The sequence below is a fragment of the Rhinopithecus bieti genome, unplaced genomic scaffold (genome assembly GCF_001698545.2).
Source record: "Rhinopithecus bieti isolate Rb0 unplaced genomic scaffold, ASM169854v2 scaffold_53725, whole genome shotgun sequence".
Lineage (NCBI taxonomy): Eukaryota > Metazoa > Chordata > Mammalia > Primates > Cercopithecidae > Rhinopithecus > Rhinopithecus bieti.
In genome coordinates this window covers 91,197-115,040 of record NW_016821451.1, presented here as the reverse complement: position 1 = coordinate 115,040, position 23,844 = coordinate 91,197, and the positions used below count along the sequence as shown (strand labels likewise).

Sequence of the window (23,844 nt, the reverse complement as noted above, 5' to 3'; positions counted from 1 at the left end):
TTTTTTTTTTTTTTTTTCTATATTTGATCTTATTGGAGCTATAATTTAGCACTTTAATGTTAACATTTATAAAAATTAATATGTTATTTTAAATACAGAGTTAATGCTAGTAGGAGCAGGACTGTGCAAGATTAAGTGTGGAAAAACTGGAGTTGGACAAATGGGCCTATCATTCATTTCCATTGGGTCATCACTTATGTGATTTTTTTGATTCAACTCCAGAAATATTTATGTTGTTAGACACTGTTTCTAGGTGACTTTAGTATGGGAAGGGGTAAACATAGACAAAAATCCTCCTCTTGCCACCGCGGGCGGCCACGTGTTCAGTACTTTTACACATGCCTGAAGGATGAAAGGAGGCTCAAACGTAGATCTTGTGTACATTATTTTGTCTAGACTATTTGCTTGCTTTTATTTTTTCACAGATCTGTTAATTCTTATTACCAGTTTTTTAGGAATCTTAATGTAGATTTAGTGGTATCTCTTATACTTGTTATATGTTAACCATTTTTGAGGTTGCAGGAGGGCCTTAAAGTGTTTGCAACTACCAGCAATTGAAGGAGATTAAACAGCAACAACAACACAACAACAAAAACTTAATCTTCATCCTGTGTTGGGTGGAGTTTGGCAAAAGACTTTTTTGTGTTGTCAAAAGCAACCTACTTAGGATTCTTTCTGTTTTGAGATTATTTTTATAGACAATATTTGCTTTTATTTAGAAAGAGTTTAATCTAGTAAATAAAACATATACTTCTAATGATTCCTTTTGAAAAAATATGACCCTTATTTAAGGGCTAAAAATTTGAAAGAAAATACTGTTATGAATACAGCATGTCTTTGATACATCTTAATTAATTAGCACTTGCGATTTGTCTTGCACTATTTTAGCTCTTGGAGAAACAAAGAGTAAAGTTTCCTTGAAGGAAGACATAGAGTAATGGGGAAGCTTTGTATGCTGTTTAACTGCCATAAAACATAGTAAAGATAGAGAAAGTCTTGGAGGAGAGTTATTATTTGAGCTGGATTTTGAAGACTAAAAGGAGAGGTTACTGTGCTGAGGAAATTAGAGAGGTAATTCTGCCTAGCTGGACTAGCATGTAGAGACACATGGGCATGTGAAAGAGCATTCCTTCAGAGTAGCAGATGGATTGGTGTCATTCAATGATAAGGACTTATGAGTTGGGGAAAGCAAGAATGTGATGCCAGACAGGCTTATTGGGACCAGCCAATGGAAGGTATCAATCATGAGGGGGTACTTAGAGGTTTGGATTTTATCTTGTAAGGATCAGGATGCTATGAAGGATTTTAAACCATGATATTATATGAACAGATTTGTGTGTTCGTATAGTAGAGGTTTCCTTCCGCTGTGCCAGGGCATATGACATAATGGGTTGTAGGTGGGCTGGGATACTATTCTTATGCTAATCCTCAAGGCAGTTATCTGGGCCAAGGATCACTTAGGCTTTTAATTAGTCTCTTTTGGTCAGAGTAGCCTTGTCTGTTTACTTCATATGCTTTATAAATATTATGACTTTCCAAATGTACTATGGCGTGAAAACGCTATAGAAATGTGGGCATAAAATAAGTAGAGTGTGACCATTTAAAAATGTTTTATGGTAATCTTGGCCATCAGTTATCAAACTTTATGATCTCAGAACCTCTTTATGCTCTTAAAAGTTATTGAGTACTCTACAAGATTTTGTTTATGTGGTTTATGTCTATTGGTATTCACTATACCAGAAACTAAAACTGAGAAACTCTTCAAGTACAGTCATGTGCTGCATAAGGATGTTTTGGTCAGTGACGGACTATATACAGCAGTGGTGCTGTAAGATTATAAAAGAACTGAAAAATTTCTATCACCAGTGACATCTTGATGATCCTGACTTTGTGTAGGCCTAAGCTAATGTGTTTTGTGTGTAAGGTTTTAATTAACAAGTTGAAAAAATGAATATTTTAAAATAGAAAAGCTTATAGAATAAGGTTATAAAGACAATGTTTTGTGCAGCTGTACAGTGTGTTTGTGTTTTAAGCTAAGTGTTGTTATAAAAGAGTCAAAAAGTTAAATGTAAAGTTTATGAAGTAAAAAGTTACAGTAAGCTAAGGTCAACTTATTATCCAAGACTGTGTTTTTTTGTTGTTGTTGTTTTGTTTTGTTTTGAAAAAATAAATGTAGTGTAGCCAAAGTGAACAGTGTTTATAAAGTCTGCGGTAGTACAGTAACATCCTAGGCCTTCACATTCACTCATTACTCACTGACTCAACTAGAGTAACTTCCAATCCTGCAGGCTCCTCTTTAGGTATACAGTTATACCACTTTTTATATTTTGTACAGTAGTTTTTACAGTATCTTGTCTGTGTTTGCATATATACACCAATACTTACCATTGTGTTTCAGTGGACTCCAGTATTCAGTATAGGAGCATGGTGTATAGGTTGGTAGCCTAAGAGAAATAGGCTACACCATATAGTCTAGCTGTGTAGAATACTGCCTCATCTAGGTTTGTGTAAGTACACTCTATGATGTTCCCACAGAATCACCTAGTGGTTCATGTCTCAGGATATGTGTTATTAAGTGACACATGACTGTGTATATTTATTCATTTTAAAATAACAATAGTAATAGAAGTTGACAGCTTGATGAAAATTAACTATATTTTCCAAAACTGTAAAATGTAGAAAGAAAAGTAGCATTATTTTAAATTTTGCAATCTTTTAATGTCTGGTTTAATAGAAAGCAGATTCTCATACCTGCTTCTGTAATCAATCTGCTATCATACATATTTTGGTTTAAGCATTCAAAGGGAATCCAGGCTCACATAGATACACAGTTAGAAAAGAGCAATAATATTTAAAAGCCTTTCAAATAATTTTTAATATCTGTTTGTTTTGATGCTAAATTAAAACTTGACCAAGCAGTAGTTTCTTCAGTTTAGTTTTTTCTACATGAAAATCTGGCATATCAAATGAATTTTATACTTAGTTTTCCTGAAATCTATTGGTCTCTCATTTTTAATGGATTTATTTTTACCCATCGTATCAATTTTATAATGTCATATAATGAGCTCTTCTTGGAAATGACATTGACTTGAGGGTCATGCAAATCTTCCTAAATGTTGACACTATTTGATGTAATAATAATAAAAAGAATCATTCATCTAATATGTCACTGGTATCATCAGAAAGTTTTAAGTATTGGAAAATGGTCAGATTATACACCTGGTGAATACCAAGTTTTTCAAAATTGTAATTTTCTCTGAAAACTTGCATTTTACGCATTGGCAATAAATCATTCAGTGGTTTTACCTTTGTGTAGGAAGCTCACTTTCATTTTTGAGAAAAATGTCACGATATCCTATTCTGAGTAATCATTTGGTCTGTACCATTCTTTCAAATCAAAATAATGTTCATAGAAAGCCTCTTCACTAGCAATTTTATACATACTTTTTAAAATTTTGTTATAAAATGACTTTTATACCAATTTATTCTATATATAGAAGTGATTTTATGCATACGCTGTCCCCTTTTGTCACACAGAATCATTAAAAAGAGATAGCATACTCATGATGTGAAATTTACAAAACTAATATTTTTTACTTGCTTACTTAAAGAGGCATTCTTCGCCCACAGTGACAACGTTGGACCTTTCGTGGTCGGTGCTGTCTGTTTGCTCAGATTCTTTTTTTGTTGTTTTCTCGGTGCTTGTATGACAGTGAAGCAATAAGGCAATGATTACTAATTCATTTGACACTGATTAGGCTTGATTTCTACTGCTAAGGCAACCAAAAACCCAGTTGTGTACCCACCCATTGCTTTTGCACCCATCAAGTACAAATGTCAACCAGAATAAGAAAGGCCCCAAATAATAGCTAAGTATGTATCATGAAAATTATTTCGACCAGTGTGGGCGGCGCCCCCTGAGTGTCCGGGGAACTTCTAGGCAGCTCGCATATGTTATACTTTATTGATGCGGTGATTCTTCTGAGGAAGTATAGGACGGGTAAGGAATCACAGATTTATGTCTTGTCTACCAGCATCCCTTATCAGCTTGTCTGTCTAACTTTCTGCACATATTATTAAAACAGACCATAATATCTTATTATAAAAGAGGAAGGAGAAAAAAAAAAAAAAAAAAAAGAAAAAAAAAGAAAGGAGGGAGGGGGGGAGGAGAAGGGGGGAAGAGGATGAAGTAGAAGTAAAACACAAAGATTAAAATATTTAGCTTCATATTTCTTGACCACTTTTCCTTAATTACTTTGCCTCTTTACTGCTTCCTCTTGCCTGTTTCCCTTCTTAGCAAAAGTTTCTTAACCTCAATAATATCTTTATATTACCTAATTTTGGTAAATCTTTTTTATTACAATATGATTTCCATATTTCAGGGACACAGTTTTCCCTGGAAAAATATTCAAAAAAGTGTTCTGTACGTGCAGTGTGAAAGTTGTTTAGGCTTCGGATCAGATAGATGTAATTTCAAAAAACGAGGCGGTCGTGCGGCCGAGGAGGGGCCTACTAATTCGTTGTGTAAGCTTTGGACAATTTGTGTAAATGCTTCAAAGCTTTATTTTCTTAAGTCGCAAAAATAACAATAATAAAATACGCCTTACATTTTGAAAATATTGTTAGAAGACTTTGCTTCATACCGGATTGCAGGCAAGAATGCTATCATGAGTACCTGGCATAATAATTGTGTTCAATAAAAAATACTGGGCGCAGTAGAATTAAAATTGATTGGATCAGGACTATTCTTAATTAAATTGCTTTGTTTCTTTTTTGTCCGCTTTGTGTGGCATAATTTGCAGTAATGAGACAGGCAAAAAGAAAAATGTTTATTAAACTTTTAATGTCCATATACAAAAATAAATTTGTTAATTTTATGGTTTTGATTTGTGTGGCAATTCCCTGAGAATGGTTTATCAATTTTGTTAAGTATGTCAGTCTTCATATGGAAACATTAGAGTATTCACTATTTCTAAATAACAGAAATATATAGTTATATATAATATATATAGACATAAGTAAGTGTAAATATATATATATATATCTTCCCAGATCATACTTGGCAGAAACCTAGAAGACTTCTGCTAGAATACCGTTACTATTGTAGTAAATTCATGTGTAGTCTTGAAACTCTCTGAATGCTAAACAACTAGTTGCTGCTAGCCCTCTCGAACGATCAAATTAATCTTTGAATAACTGCTCTGCCTTAGGAGACGTGCGGATACGTGCTTGGAATTTCGTAAGTGTTATGTAAAGCACTTGGAGCAGCTGTGCTTCTATAAGATACTCAGACTTTTAATTTGGGGCACTTAAAATACATGTAAAAAAATTGGGCGATGAGAGTCTGGCTTCCATTAAAACATTGCTAATGGTTCTTTAATACTAAAATTGCAGCTGTTTGTAACATTAGTAAGTTGGCAAGAAAAATCAGTACTCTGGACTCTATTGGGAAAAGCCAGAAATGATATGTTGAAAAGCAAACATTATTTGTAGAATTTCATTTGGTTATACCAGCAGAATGTGTTATTCTGTGATTTGGAGTTATCATATTCAAATCTAATTTTATAAAAATTGAATAATGTTTTTTAATTATATAATTCCAGATAGCCTTTATAAAGGCTTCTTAGCAATGTGAAGAGTCATTTTCTTAGTTTAAGTTACAATTTTGTTAAACTTTTGAGTATTTCTATGTTAGTTTGGCTTTACAACTCTGTTGAATAGGTTGTTAATAACTTGAAAAAGTTAAACTTTGAGGTAACAAATGTTTGTTACTTTTTTCTCTTTTTATAAGCTATTTGAACTGCTGGGACCTGAAGGACTTGAACTTATTGAGAAACTCCTCCAGAACAGAATTACAATTGTGGATAGATTTCTTAATTCTTCAAATGATCATAGGTTTCAGGTTCTTCAAGGTAAGAAAGTATGCAGTGGTCATTGTAATTTAAAGGAAAGATTCATTGGTTAGAAAATGTTTTTAATGCAATTAATTTTTATTTGGCCTATTATAATTTACTGATATTACTCTGTTAAATAGATTTCAGATATGGCACATTATGAAAAAACATAAGTGATCTAAATAGGAGGGCAGTGTTTGGGTATGGCAGTTTTTGGTAAAAGTTAAAACTACTTAGAATACACAAATTTTCTTCTTTTATTTTGCATATAGGAGGTACACTTGCAGGTTTGTTACATGAGTATATTGTTTGATGCTAAGGTTTGGGATATGGGTTCTGTCACCCAAATGGTGATCATAGTACTTCACAGGTAGTTGTTTATCCCTTTCCCTACTCCCTCTCGCTGTCCTTTTGGAATCCCCATTGTCTCTTGTTTCCATCTTTGTGTCTGTGTATACCCAGTGTGTAGCTCCCACTTATAAGTGAGAACAGGAGGTATTTGATTTTCTATGTTAATTCGCTTAGGATAATGGCCTCTAGCTGCATTCATGTTGTTACAAAGGACATTATGTAGTCATGATTAACTGAAACATTCTAAAGCTTCTTTAACTGTAAAATGATAGCTGTTATGTAGTAAGTTGTAAGAAAAATATTACTATGGACTCAACTCAGGAAACAGAACAATGCATATGTACCATGGTGCATATGTACTGCATTTTTGTTATCCAATCCACTGTTGATGGGCACTTAGGTTGATTCTGTGTCTTTCCTGTTGTGAATAGTGCTGTGATGAACATGTGAGTCCGTATGTCTTTTTGGTAGAATGATTGATTTTGTAGGGGGTATATACCTAGGGATAGGATTGCTGGGTCAAATGGTTAACTGTCAAGCTCTTTCAGAAATCTCCAAACTACTTTTCGTAGTGGCAGGACTAATTTACATTCCCACCAACAGTATACAAATGTTCTCTGTTTTCTGTGACTGAGCCAACATCTGTTATTATTTGACTTTTTAATCATAGCCATTCTGGCTGGTGTGAGGTGGTATCTCATTGTGGTTTTGATTTGCGTTTCTCTGATGATTAGTGTTGATGAGCATTTGTTGGCTGCTTGTATGTCTTTTATTGAGAAGTGTCTGTTAATGTCTTTTGCCCATTTTTTAATGTGGTTATTTGTTTTTTGCTTGTTGATTTAAGTTCTTTATAGATTCTGGATATTAGGCCTTTGTCAGATACAATTATTTTCTCTTATTCTATAGTTTGTCTGTTTACTCGGTTGACAAGTGATACCTAATTAAACTAAAGAGGTTCTGCGGCTGGGCGCGGTGGCGCAAGCCTGTAATCCCAGCACTTTGGGAGGCCGAGACGGGCGGATCACGAGATCAGGAGTTCGAGACCATCCTGGCTAACACAGCGAAACCCCGTCTCTACTAAAAAAATACAAAAAGCTAGCCGGGCGAGGTGGCTGGGGCCTGTAGTCCCAGCTACTCGGGAGGCTGCGGCAGGAGAATGGCGTAAACCCGGAAGGCGGAGCTTGCAGTGAGCTGAGATCCGGCCACTGCACTCCAGCCCCCGGGCGACAGAGTGAGACTCCGTCTCAAAAAAAAAAAAACACATATATACTTACTATGGGCCAAGTAGTAGTGTAATTTCTCTCCAACTTTTTATTTTGAGAACTTTCAAACCCTATAAAGTTACAAGAATAATACAATGATCACTGTTTACCCTTCACGTAGATTCATTAGTCGTTGACACTTTGCTCTTCCTAGACCCTTTACACACACACCTACTTTTTAAATTTTTGCTCAACAATGACAGGAAGTTCTGGATATCATGATACTTTACCTATAAAATCTTTAGCACATATCTAAACACAATACAATTATCACACTGAGCAAATTGAACACTGATAGTGTCATATATTACATATATTTTAAATCCCAGAAAATTAAGAAGAGTTGTCTAGGGAAAAAATTATTTTATAAAAGCTTGACTTAAAACATAGATGATGTGAAACTCAGGTTTTAAGTGATAAATAAGAAAACAATTCCTTTTTTACCTTTACCACAGTGTTTTTTGCTAGCCTTACAAATAGCTTTGGATTTTAAAAAAGTATATGAGCATAAGAAATTTGGCAACTGTCTTCAAACTATTCAACATCTATTCCTTCTTGCAAGTTACGTCCTCATTTTCTTACATTTATGATTATGGCACTAAAAGGAAATGATAAAAACAGCTATAATTTAAATCTAAAATTTCTGACAGATTTTCTGTTTCTTACAGATTCTCTTGATTACTAATGAATGTTCTCAGAGCCTCAAGTTCCTTTGAGATTGTAAGAAACTTGAAAAATATGAATTTAGCAACGTTGTCTGCAGGTCTCTTTATTCTTTAAGTGTATTGAACACTTCTACTCTGCCTTCATCCAAGAGCACTCCCACCTTGTATTAATCAGTTCTCACACTGTAAACAAAGGAGGTTTAATTGGCTCACAGTTCCACATGGCTGGAGGCCTCAGGTAACTGGTAGAAGGTGAAGGGGAAGCAAGGACCTACTTCACATGGTGGCAGGAGAGAGAAGTATGTGCAGGAGGAACTTGCCAAACACTTATAAAACTATCAGATCTCCTGAGAACTCAATCACTATCACTAGAACAGTATGGGGGAAACTGCCCCTGTGATCCAGTCACCTCCCACAAGCTTCCTCCCTTCACACCTGGGATTATGGGGATTACAATTCAAGATGAGATTTGTGTGGGGACACAAAGCCTAACCATATCACACCTGTTGAATAGTATATAATCAGAAATTGCAGTAAGCCAGCAAGGTTTATGAACATCTAAAATGGGTGTCTGCCAAGGAAAATAAATGAGTTTAAATATCTAGTCCTGCAATGTTGTAAATTCTGAGAATTTGGTATTTTATTTTGTCAGTCTCCTAAATATTAATAAAGAGATATTTACTGATTCTAGCTTTTGTTTTTGAGACTGGCCCTCTCCCTCTTGCTCAGGCTAGGGAGCAGTGGCACAATCAGGGATCACTGCAGCCTCAACCTTCTGTGCTCAAGCTATCCTCCCATCTCAGCCTCCCGAGTAGATGGGTCCACAGGTGTGCACCACCATGCCTAGTTAATTAAAGAAAAAAACATTTTTTTTTTTTTTTGGTAAAGATGAAGTCTCCCCATGTTGCCCAGGGTAGTCTTGAACTACTAGCCTCAAGCAGTCCTCCCACCTCAGCCTCCCAGAGTGTTTGGATTACAGGTGTGAGCCACAATGCACAGCCTGATTCCAGCTTTTAATAGTAGTAATTTATTAATGTAAAGTTTAATATAAGTTCAGCTTTACATATTTTTTGGAAACTGTAGATGATGAGTTTTATTTATGTTTATTATGTTGATTTCATAAGTTTTATTCTATTAGTATAGCTTCTTAGAATCAATACCCTGTTCGTATCAGTGTATTCTGACATTGCTATAAAGAAATACCTGACACTGGGTAATTTATAAAGAAAAGAGGTTTAATTGGCTCACAGTTCTGCAGGGTGTACATGAAGCATTACTAACTTTTGCTTCTGGGGAGGCCTCAGGAAGCTTCCAGTCATGGCAGAAGGCAAAAGGGGAGCAGGCATCTTACATATCACAAGGAGCATGAGAACAAGGGGGAGGTGCTACACATTTTTAAACAACTGTTCTAAAAGGATACAAGCCTCTACATAGTTCTTCAGAATAACTTTGTGTTAGAATTACTGTTAAGGATATTCATTTCATTTTTGCATGTCAGTCTCTACAGTTAACCTAACCCAGCAAGGAGAACCATACATTTAAACATTCACTGCTTTACAACTTGATTTTTTGAAATAGCCTATTATACTCAGCCTTACAGGATTCCAGTATGTTCTAATTAGGACCTTTTAAGCTTTCTATGAGGTAGACATATTTTCTTCTTATAATTTTAATTTTATTTAGATGATCATAAGTATGTATAGTATTTTGTTACTGTCACATTTGCTTAAAATGTTAATTACGTTAGCATAGCATTTAGTATGTCACCTAAAGTATTTACAGTTTTATGCTTAAAATCTTTAACATTCATTTCTGATAAATACATTTTTAAACATTCTGCTCAATATCTGTGTTGCTGATTGTGTAATTTTGCAGATGAGTTAACTTTTATGAAGAGTTCAGAGTACATATGAAAATTGGCAGAATGTTGCATTCTTTTTCTAACACTGAACGCTAATTATAAATTCTGTTGTTATAGTAGGTATGTAATACTTAATTGGAGAATAAGAGATTAAAAAACTTAGGAAAATGCTTATTTCAGAACTGTAAAATTTAGTCCTAATATCGATGAGATTTTATTTTATTTCATAGTTCTGAGACATATTTTCCTTTTTAAGGCTTATAAAGCCATTGTAGAAGTTTTCCCTATGATTGAGATTTTAATGACTTATATTCAGAATCATGTAATGGGTCAGTAACAATGGTCTGAGAATTGTGAAGATTCGACTTAGAATGAATTCGAAAGCTAATTTTCCCATCTTGATGCTACGTTTAATTCCTTCTCTGTTCTGTATTGGATGTTGAAATATGATAAAATAATTTGCACTGTGCTCTGTCAGGGTATGGACCAAGTTTCATTCTTCATTGTCCTCCTAGCCTAGCTGCAGTGGCTAGAACTGAGTAGGACCTCAATACAATAAATGCTTACTGACTTGGATTACTTTCAGCTACATTCCTTTTAGTTCCTTTAGAACTTTAGTAAGTGAAGATACTGTTGCTGTAAAGATTTAAACAAACACAGAAGGTAATCCTGTTGGAAGAAAATTTTTGCTGAATTTTGAGTTGACCAAACCATAGACCTAAAGTGTACTTTGTAAACACTGAGATTTAATTCACTTGGTTTTTCCATTTTTTAAAAAAACTGTGTTTCCATAAAAAGGTGGACCATACTTTTGCTTTATTTGCTTTAGTCATTGTCTCAAATATGTCTTGATAAATTTTATGTAATCTATAAATTTTATGTAATCTACAAATAAGTAGTAACATATGTGCAACTTCACTGCATAAGGTCTATTACATGGAGAAAAGTTATGTCTAATAGGGAAAGAGTTTATTACTATATTAACAGTAAATGCTAATTAGTATTGATAATTATTACATTTATTGAAATTATGTAAACAAATAATTTCAAATGGTAAAATTGAATTTTTAGGTTCCTAATGTTATATGTAAGAATTTTTAATGTGAATGACATTGAACTGTTTAGTCTGTAGGAAGAAAATACTGCTGACTTTTCTTAAATCACCGTGTAATTTTATTTAGATACTGTGATTTTTAAAAACTCACCTTAAAACATGTAATCGAATGTGCCAGCTTTAAAAAATGAACTGTTAGAGCATTATATGTTGTGGGGTGGAGGAAGGAAATGGTTTTCATGAAGATTAAATCATATTCAGATTTATAAAACGTTGTGTTTCTTAAATTTGCTTCTTAGACAATTGTAAAAAAATTTTAGGAGAAAATGCTAAACCCAATTATGGTTGTCAAGTCACTATTCAGTCTGAACAAGAAAAGCAGTTAATGAAACAATATCGCCGTGAAGAAAAAAGAATTGCCAGACGAGAAAAAAAGGCTGGAGAAGATTTAGAAGTTTCAGAAGGACTTATGTGCTTTGATCCTAAGGAATTGCGGATACAAAGGTAATAAAAGTCAGAAGCTGAAAAATGCTTGTGTTGTAATTGCTGCTTTTACATATCATTATCATTTTTTAGTTTAGTCTTAGCAGTATAGATGATTTTTACTTAAAGTCACGTTTTCTTCATAGAAGTTTGTTTTATGAATACAGGTAGATAAGATATTTAGATTATAGAGGTAAGAAATTTAGATTATAGAGGTAAGCTATTTTTAGGTGCTGTGTACACACCACTAGGTTAAGATTTATATTGCTTACATAAATTTATTTGAGATACATTTTATTTCTGTGCTTAATGTACCTTTTAAAAAATGTTGTTATTTAGAAGTAGAAAGGAGAAAAATGAAATATAGGCATTATTTTACTTGATTATTTAAATACTGAAACACATTTGAAAAAAGAAATGTATACCTTGTTAAATAAACATCTTTAAATTGTGAAAAAACAAAAATAGAAAGAACATTAAATCAAACTTACCAGGTGGTGTTATCTATAAATAATATCTGAAAATGTGCAGAATCCTATTTTGTCACCCAGAAGATTTCAGGATTCCTAAAATCTTCCTTTGTGTAGTTTAATTTCTTCTTTTTTATGGTGGAAGGCTACCTCCCAATATTTTTTATAATTACATTGTTTTATTGTATGCATTACCTTTAAAGATAAAAATTTCAAATTAGGCCTATTTTTATATTTACAGAGAGCAGGCACTTCTGAATGCTAGAAGTGTTCCAATTCTGAGCAGGCAGAGAGACGCAGACATTGAAAAAATACATTATCCCCATGTGTATGATTCCCAGGCTGAAGCCATGAAAACATCAGCATTTATTGCTGGTGCAAAGGTATGTCATTGTTATGTAACTACTGTTGAATAATATGTCTATTCTAAAGAAATGATGTATAGATTTTCCCTGTTTCCTTCATGAGTCTAACACTAGTTGACTATGCTAAATTTTATTTTAAAGTATTGGGGAAAATGACGTAAAGCTCCTGACATATAGTAGATATTCAGAACATATATGTTTCCCTCCCTTTCATTATTTCTGCAATTTGTATTTTTGAGTTTTATCAGTTGCCTCGCTGCTTGGCTAAACTTTATACTGTATGTTGTACATTTTCCTAATTATATGAATACATTTGTATTCAGGTGTACCATCTGATTAGTGTATACTTTAAGATTTGTCAACATACTGTGGCCTGTGTGTTACATAAAATACCTGATATGTTAATGCTTTGTGTGAGTGGTTTTTTGCATTTGTTTTTGTTTTATTTAGGTTTGTTTTCTTTTAAATTAGCTGAGTTTATTTACCAGTGCTTTGTTATAAAACAAGTAGTGTTCTCTCTCTCTCTCTCTCTAAAGAATATTTACCAGAGCAAGTGTTTTATTTTTTATTATTATTGAATTTTTATTGTTGATGTTTATAGATGATTTTGCCAGAAGGAATCCAAAGAGAAAATAACAAGCTTTATGAAGAAGTAAGGATTCCCTACAGTGAACCAATGCCACTCAGCTTTGAGGAAAAGCCAGTTTATATCCAAGACTTAGATGAGGTGAGATGAGCCTTTTACAGAGTTGATAGTTTTGAGGCTTGGTATGTGGTGTGAATGAATTTATACTGGAAAAATTGTTTTAAAACATTATTAGTTGGCAAATATAGTACAGACATATATAGTTGGTTACTAGACAATTATAGTAGGAGAGTTTAAATTTTAAAAAATATACACTATATCATACATTAAACAAATGTGTGTATATTTTTGTGCATATATTTCTGTGTTTCATGCTTTTTTTTTCAACTAAGATTTTGGTTTAACTTATGTACACTGATTTAAATAAAATGGTAAAGGATTTATTTATTGTATTGATTATATCAAATGATCAACCTATAATAAAATAGAATACATAGAGGGGGGTCGCAAATTCTAAGTAGCTTTAAGAATTTATTTTTTCTGAATTTTTAAATTTTGAATTATGTTTGACCTGTGGAAAACTGGCATGAATATTACTATCTTTATATCCTTTGCTTGGATTCACCATTTGTTAAAATTTTGTTACATTTGCTCTATTTCAAAATATAATATTCCTTAGTTTAGGTTAAAGTATTCATATTATTGAAAGTTAATCTTTTCCGTATCAAAATTAAGTTGCTGTGGTTTTTCGTATATGTTCTTATAGAATCATTCTAAAATAACAAAAAATACAGGCAAGCAAAAACAGCAGCATAAAGCATCATAAAGAATACTCACAGCCAACCAAAATGAACTTCATTCTGTATATGTGTCCATATGTATTTTATTTTACAAAATGGAATTACATCATACCTACTGTTTTGTGTGTGTATATATAGTTATATGTGTCTTTCTGTGTCAGTAAACATATTTCTGCAGTATCAGTTTATCACTACATACTATTCCATTTTATGCCTTTATTCTAAAATAACTTGTTACAGTTTTAAGTTGTTTTTTACAATAAGTTTTTATAGTAGAATAAAATTCTACTTATATCTTGTATATCAGAAGTACTCGTAGAACTTTTTAATAATCCAAGTGCCTCGCTACTATTTAAGTCCTAATCTCTTCGAAGAGGTCCAGGTAACAATATTTTGAGAATGATTTTTTGAAGCTCTATGGGTGATTCTAAAATACAGCCAGGACTGACAGCCAATAAAATTAAATAATTATAATACAATTGTTATAAACCTTATCATTATAAGCAGTATCATCATTAAGATTTATTAAGTTTTATGTATTAAATATTTTAATATAATTTTTTTTTTTTTTTTTTTTTTTTTGAGAATGAGGTTTCTCACTCTTGTTGCCCAGGCGGAATAAATGGTACGATCTCGGCTCACTGCAACCTCTGCTCTGGGTTCAGGCAATTCATCCTGCCTCAGCCTCCTGAGTAGGCTGGGATTACAGGCGTGCACCACCATACCCAGCTAATTTTTGGTATTTTTTTGTGGAGATGGGGTTTCGCCATCTTGGCCAGGCTGGTCTTGAACTCCTGACCTCAAGTGATCCACCCACCTCCGCCTCCTGAAGTGCTGAGATTACAGGCGTGAGCCACCGCACCTGGTCATAAATCTTTAAATTTTAAAAAAGCATCATTGACATTTATTTAAATTAATAATGAATGAAGCAGGCTTTTAACTTTTCTATCATAATTATTTCTAAATAAGTATTTTGTTCATTTTTATTCGGATTATTGGAGTAAAAGAGTTTTTCTGAGTACGTTAATTCCCTCTGCTACCGTAGTGTCCATATCTTATGTAATCTAATATATTCACAGACTCTGTGGATTAGGATGTGGAGATTTTTGATGGGCATCATTATTCTGCCTACCACACATGATGTAGATGACCACAGTTGTTTTTTTTTAACTATTCACCTATTGAAGGACATTTATTTTACTGATAGTTTTTGGTGATTACAAACTGTATTTGTCTGCCATAAAAAAGACCACAGACCAGGTGACTTAAAGAGCAGAAACCGATTTTCTCACAGCTCTGGAGGCTAAAAGTCACAGATAGGTGGTTGCTAGCAAATTTTGTTTCTGGTGAGGATTTCTTCCTGGCTTGCAGGTAGTTACCTTCTGCCTTCCTCTTGTGTTCGCACATAGCCTCTTTTCTGTGTGTGTATGAAGAGAGACCTCTGGTGTTTCTTCCTCTTTTTTCAGGGTCCCCAGCCCTATCAGGTTAGGACCCCACCCTCATGACTTCATTTAACCGTAATTACCTCCCTAAAAGTCCTGTCTTTAAAATAGTCACATTGAGGGGTGAGAGTTTCAGCATACAAATTTTGAAGGGCATAGTTCTTTCCATAACACAGATAAAGCAGTTATAAACCTGGTATGCAGGTTTTTGTGTGAATATAAGTTTTCATTCTGTTTAATAAATGTCCAGGAATACATTTCCTGGGTCATATTGCAACTGCACGCTTAGGTTTTTAAGGTACTACCAAACTGTTTTCTAGAGTGACTGTATCATTTAACATAGCCATGAGCAATTTGATGATATAATCCAGTTTCTCCACATACTAACCAGCAGTTGGTGTTGTCACTGTTTTTTATTTTTATTGTAGCCACTTATATTTGTATTTTTATATATTGTTTATATTTTTATTTTAGCCATCTGATTGTAGTGATTTCTCATTGTGGTTTTAATTTGTACTTTTCTAATGGCTAATAATAATTGGAGAGTAATACATTTAAGTGAAATTTGTCCTTATAAGTAAACCATTTGCTGTCATATCACTGTAGATATTGATCCTGCCAGACGTCATAAGCTTGAGTAATAATACAGACCCCAGGAGAAAAAACAGACATTAACAGAATGTCATATAGTTTAGTAGATGTTTCTTTTGTCTTGGATCTTTTTTTTTACCAGGTAGGATCTTTTATGTCTCAGAGAAAGTGCTATTGAAGATGAAGGTCTGTCATTTTTCACTGAGATCATAATTGCATGCTATTCCTAACTGTCCTAAGATGTTTTTATGTCCTTTTACTGACTGTCACATTGGATAAGTTTAATAACTTCTGTAATTTGATCAAAAACTTAAGAATAATTTTAAAATTCTAGAATTACATGCAAAAATACCATTAATGTCATTAAATGGGTTTTGTACTTTCTTGGAAAGGGAACAATGTAAAAAATGTAGATGCGTCTCTTGATTAGTCAGGAGTCACTCAGTTGGAACTTTTAGAAATCTAAGTCAAAGCAAGCAAAGGTGACAATTTATGCCTTTTCTACCTGGATTGTCCAGAAGTAAAACTGCCTGTGTGCCCAGCTTGGACATATAGGCTCAAATGATGTCATCAGATTTTTTTCTCCTCTTTATTTCTTTTTCTTTCTTTATCTCCTTTCCTTTTTTTTCTTTTTCCTCCCCTCTTTTCCTCCTTTCTCTTACCCACCCCTTTGGTGTTTCTCTTATGATTTTTCATCCCCTGATTCCCAGATAGGCTTTCTCCATATAACCAGGGAAAAATATATGGCAGCAGCAGCAAACATAACTGTTTCTCCATACTATAATCCCAGAAGCAGTGGGGTTTTTTTTCTAACCAGTTCTGCCAGGAAAACAAAAAAACCTCCTAGGATGAACTCTGATTTTCCTGACTTAGGTCACCAGTTCATTGCTGAACCAATTCCTTTCCCTGTGATGTGATGTGAGTGGGATTGTTACTGACACATGGCTGCTCACTTGTGTATCCTCATTATCGCTCCCCATGAGCCACCAGGAGTCAAAGGGGAGTTTCCCAAAGGAAAGGAGGGTGCTAATATTACCCTTAAAAGTAGAATGAGAAAGATGCTAAGAAGACAGAACTATGTCTTTGATATTTTTGGTGAGAAACTCAGGTTTACTTCTTTGTTGGTGTTAAATATGTTGATTTCTGTCTATTTCTACAGTTGGGACTTCGATTTTTTTAAGAGTCAGTAGAGTGTTGTTCAGCAAAAATGAACTACTGACCCAAAGATAATACTTGATTTAGAAAAGCAATATAAAAGATGCATATAATATTTCATTTTAAAATTTAAGAAAATTGAGTCCTATAAAATCTGATTGTAAAGAATTTAAGATTTAAGTTTTCTATGAACCTAGCTTCTTGAATCCTGTGCTTATAGGCGAAATTCTGGGAAAATAAAGAATAAAGTATTATCTCTGATCTTAAGTTACTCACTGTAGTGTATCTGTTCCATTTCCATGGAGATAAGTGGTACAGTTGGGTTATGTTGTACAAAGTTCTATGGCAGCCGAAAAGGCAGACTAAAGAGATCAAGGAAGAAGCTTTCATGAAGGATAATGTTGAAGGCATACACTTTTGCCAGATAGACAAAGCAGGTGGAGGTGTATGCCAAACAAAGAATGTTGCATGAAATTGCTGTTACCTTTGGACATCAAGCCCTTCAGTCTTATTAGCATGTAGGCCATATGTGGAGAGCGCCAGGAAATGAGTCTGGAAAAAGACAATTGCCTGCACACGAAGGGCTTTGAAAGACCATACTAAGAGATTTAGACTCAATATTGTGGGAAATAGGAGAGTAAATGATCAGGTGTTTTCACTTAGAGGAATTGCTCTGGCTGCAACACAAAGTTGAAGGTTGAGAGTAGAACTGCTGCAATAATTCAAGGAAGAAAAGCTACAAGCCTAAATTAAGAAAGGGGCAGCCTATATATACAGAGAACAACTGAGAGAAATTTAGCTGCTAGTGCATGTAAGACCTGATGACTGATTAAATAGGAGGGGATGAGGCAGAGACAAGAGTTTAGAATGAGATAGAGGTTTTTTGTTTTGAGCAGTGTTGGTGAGTGATAATGCCATTTACTAAGGTGAGGAATAGGAAATAGGAAAAACTTTTGTGCATGTTCAGCATACAATGTTGGTTAGGAGCAAGACCCCTGAATCTAGGCTGAGTTTCAGTCTTCACTATCCCACATTCTGTCTGCCAGACTTTAGGCAAGTTGCTTACCTTTCTGCAACCCATTATTCAAATTGCCAGGTGAGGCTAGGCTTGTATCAAGGAAATTTAGTATTTGCCAAATTAAATTAGAAATTTAATTTTTACTCCATTTAATTTGTGCCACATTTGTGTTTCCTTCCTCTTGAAATTTATGAAATCATCTTTGCTATGATGTCTGTAAATTTAAAAAAAATGGTAAATTCAATTTTTAGTTTCAAACTTCGTAATTTGTTAATATTTACTGATATGATCTTTTAAAAAGGCTGTGATTTCAAGGCTATGGTTCTGACGAAATTGATGGCATGTGTTACAGTATAGTAAACAGCCTTGTGGGATGCTTTAGAAAAAGGCTTTTTAATTTGGGGAATGCCCAGGTTTTAGTGACATTTCATTATCTTCAAAGTGATCTCATGAAAAGGATCCATACTCTGAAGTATTTTTCTGGATGCTTCTTTAACTTTCTTGCCTTCATGATTTGATTGAATCAAAGTATGTTGATATAACAAAAAGACATGGGGAGCCAAATAGTCCAGGTTTGTCCATTTGTTTGCTCAATGATGTTATTCAGAACCCAGCTTGTTGATGTCTTTCTACTCTCCTATCCTCATTTTTTTGGCTTTTCCTCAAATTAACTCTCATCATGACTGTTATTCCAGGGTCACTGTGCAAAAAAAGTCCAGTAAGAAATGAGGACTGCATTTTCCTGTGTCTATTTTAAGAGTGAGGAAGTATTTTCCAGGACTCAAGGGAAACAAGTTTGCCATGTTTGGCTTAGTGAAACACATGATTTTGTGAAAGAGGCCAGATTTTTCTGAATAACATGGATTTTCATTAGAAAAAACAAAATGAAACAGTGATTGTGTGTGGACAACTAACACTATCTATTATAGGATGTGTCAGAACAAGGTTACTGGGATCATTGTAGGCTATGGCTGTTAATGAGGACTTCTTGTAGAACATGAGACTTGTGTTGTTTCTTGACTGCTTAGTCTGTGGGCATCGATCTTCATCTGAAACAGTGATATCAACTAAACAATTGTTTCCTTAATAGAGCTGTTTTGGGGTATACAGAGAAAATAATAGTTCTTGACTTCATGTTGCAAATTTTGTATGGAACTGGCATGAAATGTTGGGGATTATGTCTTATCTGTGACATTTTTTATACAGAATCTTCAAAATTAGGTTTTGTTATAAAAACTTGGTCACTGTCAAGAAGGCCATGATTTTATGTGTTAGAGTATTATTTAGAGTGCAACTATGGAAACTGTAAGGAAAAGCTTTTAAAATTCTCAGTTTATTCTCGAAAGTAATTGGGGATTTTTGATACATTCAGTGTGGTACATGCTTTTAATAATTATCATTTTCTGTTTGGGGTATCAATAGATGCTTAATATGTTTAAAAAATGATATATTGGATAATCTTCCTTATAAAATTATAAATAAGATTTTATCAATTTTGACTCTCAGCAATTATTTAAATTATTACAAAAAATGTTTACTTGTTATGAAAATGCTTTATCATTCAAAACTATGAAATGCCCAAGTCTCATTTGAGGGGAAATACTGTCTATGTTTTCTCTTCTAAGTAAGAATTCATTTTGTCTATATGCCCAAAACCTTTTCAGGATTGCAGTACTGTATAGTCTACTGGGAACACTTGCAAACAGATAACTAGAAAAGGGCACCAGCTGCTTCAAAAATACCTGCTAAACTACAGAAAAAGTTATAACTAACATCTGCCTCTAACTAGGAGTAATCAAAAAAATTATTTTCTTTACAACCTATGCTTTATTGATTTTATAGCAGGAAATTAGAATGGAGATTAAAAACTTAAGAACATTGAACTGTCCCAGAATGATAATTTTAGAACTTGAATGAATTCAGAAATCTGAAAATTAAAGAATTTAAGTTATGTTGTAGAAATTTCAAATCGCTTTAAAACTGAATTTAGTCCATGTCTTTCAATATGTCAGTGAGTTGTGGTTTCACAGACCTACGACAATACACAGAAATATTTGATACTTACAGGTTGCTATTTATAGATTTTCTTCTTGTTATTTGGTTTGAAAGTACATATATATTGGTTATTGGTCATCAGTAATAATTTCTTGAGCTCATGATTGATGCAAAGCATTGTGGTAGGAGTTACGGTGGATACACAGAGGTTTAGAACTATGATCCTGGCTTTAAGGAGCTTGCTATCCAGCTAGGTAGGACTGATGGGAGTTTACCCCATCACCATTTGCACATTTTGTGACACAAATCAAGTTAAATTATGCCTCTGAGTTTCAGTTTCCTTTTCAGACTATTTATTTTGATGATTACATGAGTTAGCACAGAGAAAATGTATAGCTTTTTTTGTGATATACTTTAAGTGATCAGTAAATTCTCAGCACAAGAAATGCCTATATAAACTGTCCCTTCAGTTAATTTCTCACATTGATAGCTGAGTTTTGTTGTTTATTCTGGGAATCTTTCCTATAAACATCATATAAACCCTGGCATATCACGTCAACCCTGACAGCAAGAGGTTTAGAGAGAACATGTTTAAATTTGATCCAGTGGTGCAGATATCAAAGTGGTTAACTAAACATAGGTTGCCTCATTTTGCATTCTCAGTAAAGTCTCACATTCTTGATAAATTTCAGAGTTATATGAAAATAAGCATATAATTTTCATAAATTTTAAATGTACCAGGGAATCAGTATGTAAAGGGATCTCAATGAATTATTAAGCAATTGGTACAATATCATGTTTTGTTACACAGCTTTCATGATTTCTTCCCCTAAATGTTTTGGTTGTCCCTTCAAATCTTTACATATTACACAAGAAGTTCAAAATATTTTTCTTATAGAGACCCCGTCTAAACTTGTATGTTTTAACAGAAATTTTCTGAGTAAAATGTACATTGTTCTTTCCAGAGTAGATTGTATTAAATTATTAAACATAGATGGATCAGAAAACCTATTCACTGTGTTGTGAATGGGTAGGATGTTTGATAATAATTCTCAGTTTTGCTTATACTTAATAGTCACCTGGGAACTGTTAAGAAATATACAAATTATTATTTCCCACCCCCTGGCAAACGAATGAAAATCTCAAGTGTTGACCAGCAGCCCCTACCCTGAGCATGAGGAACCTGTTTTTAAAAGCACTGGCCTCAGTACATCCTTTGAGCTCATCTCCAGTTGTCTGTGACTAAGTCCTTCCCCTACTCTTTCGAGTTGTGGGTTCCGTGTATTTGGAAAGCCTATACTTTGAACCTCAGATCTCATGTAGAGAAACATAAGAGTCAACGGGATTTATAAGTTACTTCCCTAAATTTAAAGATAAGGTGATCAATCATATATATATAAATGGCCTCCCCACCAAATTCTTTTCTCTGCCTGCCCTCCTATCCTCTCTGCCTTCCTTCCTCTGTCCTTTCCTCCCCTCATTTTGTTGTATTGCTTTATTTTTTGTTCTGTTTTTGATGTCTTTTTTGATAGCCAGGTGTATTAAAATATCATTTGACTACTATAAGATATACCCCTTTGGGGGTATAGTGTAGTAGATTTTGTAAATATCAACACAATCAAAAACAACATTTTCATCATGTCAAAAACTTTTCTACTGCCTCTTTTACCTCTTTCCCACTACTCCCAGTTCCTGCAGACCACTGGTCTGTTTATTTTCCCTATGGTTTTGACTTTTCCAAAATGTCATATAAGTATCATACAATTCCTTGTGTAATGCTTATGTATACATCATAGAAGTTACTTGTATAATATCATGTAAGTGTCATGAATATTTTGAATCTCGTTTCTGTCACTTAATGTAATAATTAGAGATTCATCTATATTGCTCTATGTTTCAGTACTTGTTTTTTTTTCATGACTGAAATGTATTACATTTTGTGTCTGTACTTCAATTTGTTCATTCTCCATTTGAAGTACTTTTAGCTTGTTTGCAGCTTTTGCTGATTATGACTTAAACTGCTATAACTGTTCGTGTGCAGTTATTTGTTTGAACATGTATTTTTGTTTTCCCAGGGTAAATGGGAATAGAATTGCTAAATTGTACAGTAAATATGTATTTGTCTTTGTAAGAAACTCGCAAACTGTTTTCCAAAATGAATGGAGCATTTTGTATTTCCAACAGCAATGTATGAGTATTCCAGTTACCCTATATTTTTGTCAGCACATAATATTGTCAGTTTAAAAATTTTTAAACATTTTACTTAGTTGTGTAGTAGTACCTCATTATGGTTTTGGTTTGCATTTCCCTAATGACCTATAATGTTTAGCAGCTTTTTGTGTCCTTACTTGTCACTCGTCTCTGGTGAGATTTCTGCTTACATAATTTGTTAAGTTTTTAATTGGTTGATTTGTTTTCCTGTTACTGAGGTTTGAGAGTTCTTTGTGTATTCTGAATACAGTCCATTTTCAGATATGTGTTGGTAATATTTCCTCCCATTTTGCGACTTGTTTTTTCACAAAATGTCTTCAGTGGAGCAAATGTATTAGTACCCTTGAAGTTCATTCTATAAACGAAAAAAACTCGATTATGCTTTTGGTCATATGTAAGCGATTTTGCCTCATGCGAGGTTATTAAGATTTTCTTCGTAATTTTCTTCTGTAAGTTTTAAAGTTGTAGCTCTTACATTTAGGTATATAATCTATTTTAATTAGTTTTATATATGATGAAAGGTAAGGGTCAAGGTTTTGTTTGTTTTGGATACAGCTGACCAGTTGTTCGGGCACCATTTATCGAAAAGATTTCTTTCTACATTGATTTGTTTTTGCACGTTTGTTAAACGTTTGTTAAAAATCAGTTGACTATATACATACATGTGAGCTTATTTTTTTTTTATTATACTTTAAGTTCTAGGGTACATGTGCATAACGTGCAGGTTTGTTACATATGGTAAAAAAAAATACCCCCCTGTGGCCCAATGTTGGTGTGCTGCACCCATCAATCGTCAGCACCATCAACTCGTCATTTTATTATCAAGGATAACTCCAATTGCAATCCTCCCTCCCCCTCCCCATGATAGGCCCCGATTGGTGATGTTCCCTTCCCCGAGTCCAAGTGATGTCATTGTTCAGTTCCCACCTATGAGTGAGAACATGCGGTGGTTTGTGTTTTCGTTCTTGTGATAGTTGCTAAGAATGAATGGTTTCCAGCTGCATCCATGTCCCCGTACAAAGGACGCAAACTAGCCTTTTTTATGGCTGCAATAATATTCCCATGGTGTATATGTGGCCACATTTTCGTAATCCAGTCTGTCACTGATGGACATTTTGGGTTGATTTCAAGTCTTCGCTGTTGTGAATAGGCCGCAATAAACATACATGTTCAATTGTGTCTTTATAGCAGCATGATTTTAATCCTTTGGGTTATATACCCAGTAGGGGATATACCACTGGGTCATTGGTACATCTAGTCTCTAATCCCTGAGGAATCGCCATACTGTTTCCATAATGGTTGAACTAGTTTACAATCCCACCAACAGTGGTAAAGTGTTCCTATTTCCCTCCACAGCCCTCTCCAGCAACCTTGTTGTTCCTGACTTTTAATGATTGCCATTTCTAACTGTGTGAGATGGTATCCTCTTGTGGTTTTGAATTGCATCTCTCTGATGGCCAGTGATGATGAGCCATTTTTTCATGTGTCCCTGTTGGCTGTAATGAATGTCTTCTTTTGAGAAATGTCTGTTCATATCCTTTGCCCACTTTTGGATGGGGTTGTTTTGTTTTTCTTTTAAATTCTGACTCTTTGTAGATTCTGGATTGGTAAGCCCCTTTTGCAGATGAGTAGATTGCAAAA

At 34.0% G+C, this 23,844-nt stretch overlaps 1 protein-coding gene across 1 annotated transcript in view; it reads left to right on the top strand.

Moving 5' to 3' along the window:
• The window catches only part of LOC108520834 (activating signal cointegrator 1 complex subunit 3-like), a 182,135-nt gene that overhangs the window by 79,644 nt on the left and 78,647 nt on the right, over positions 1–23,844 (top strand). The window contains exons 5-8 of the mRNA XM_017860374.1: positions 5,792–5,912; positions 11,387–11,591; positions 12,282–12,423; positions 13,007–13,132. Coding sequence (XP_017715863.1) covers positions 5,792–5,912; positions 11,387–11,591; positions 12,282–12,423; positions 13,007–13,132 — 594 coding nt within the window. The remainder of the gene's footprint in view (positions 1–5,791; positions 5,913–11,386; positions 11,592–12,281; positions 12,424–13,006; positions 13,133–23,844) is intronic.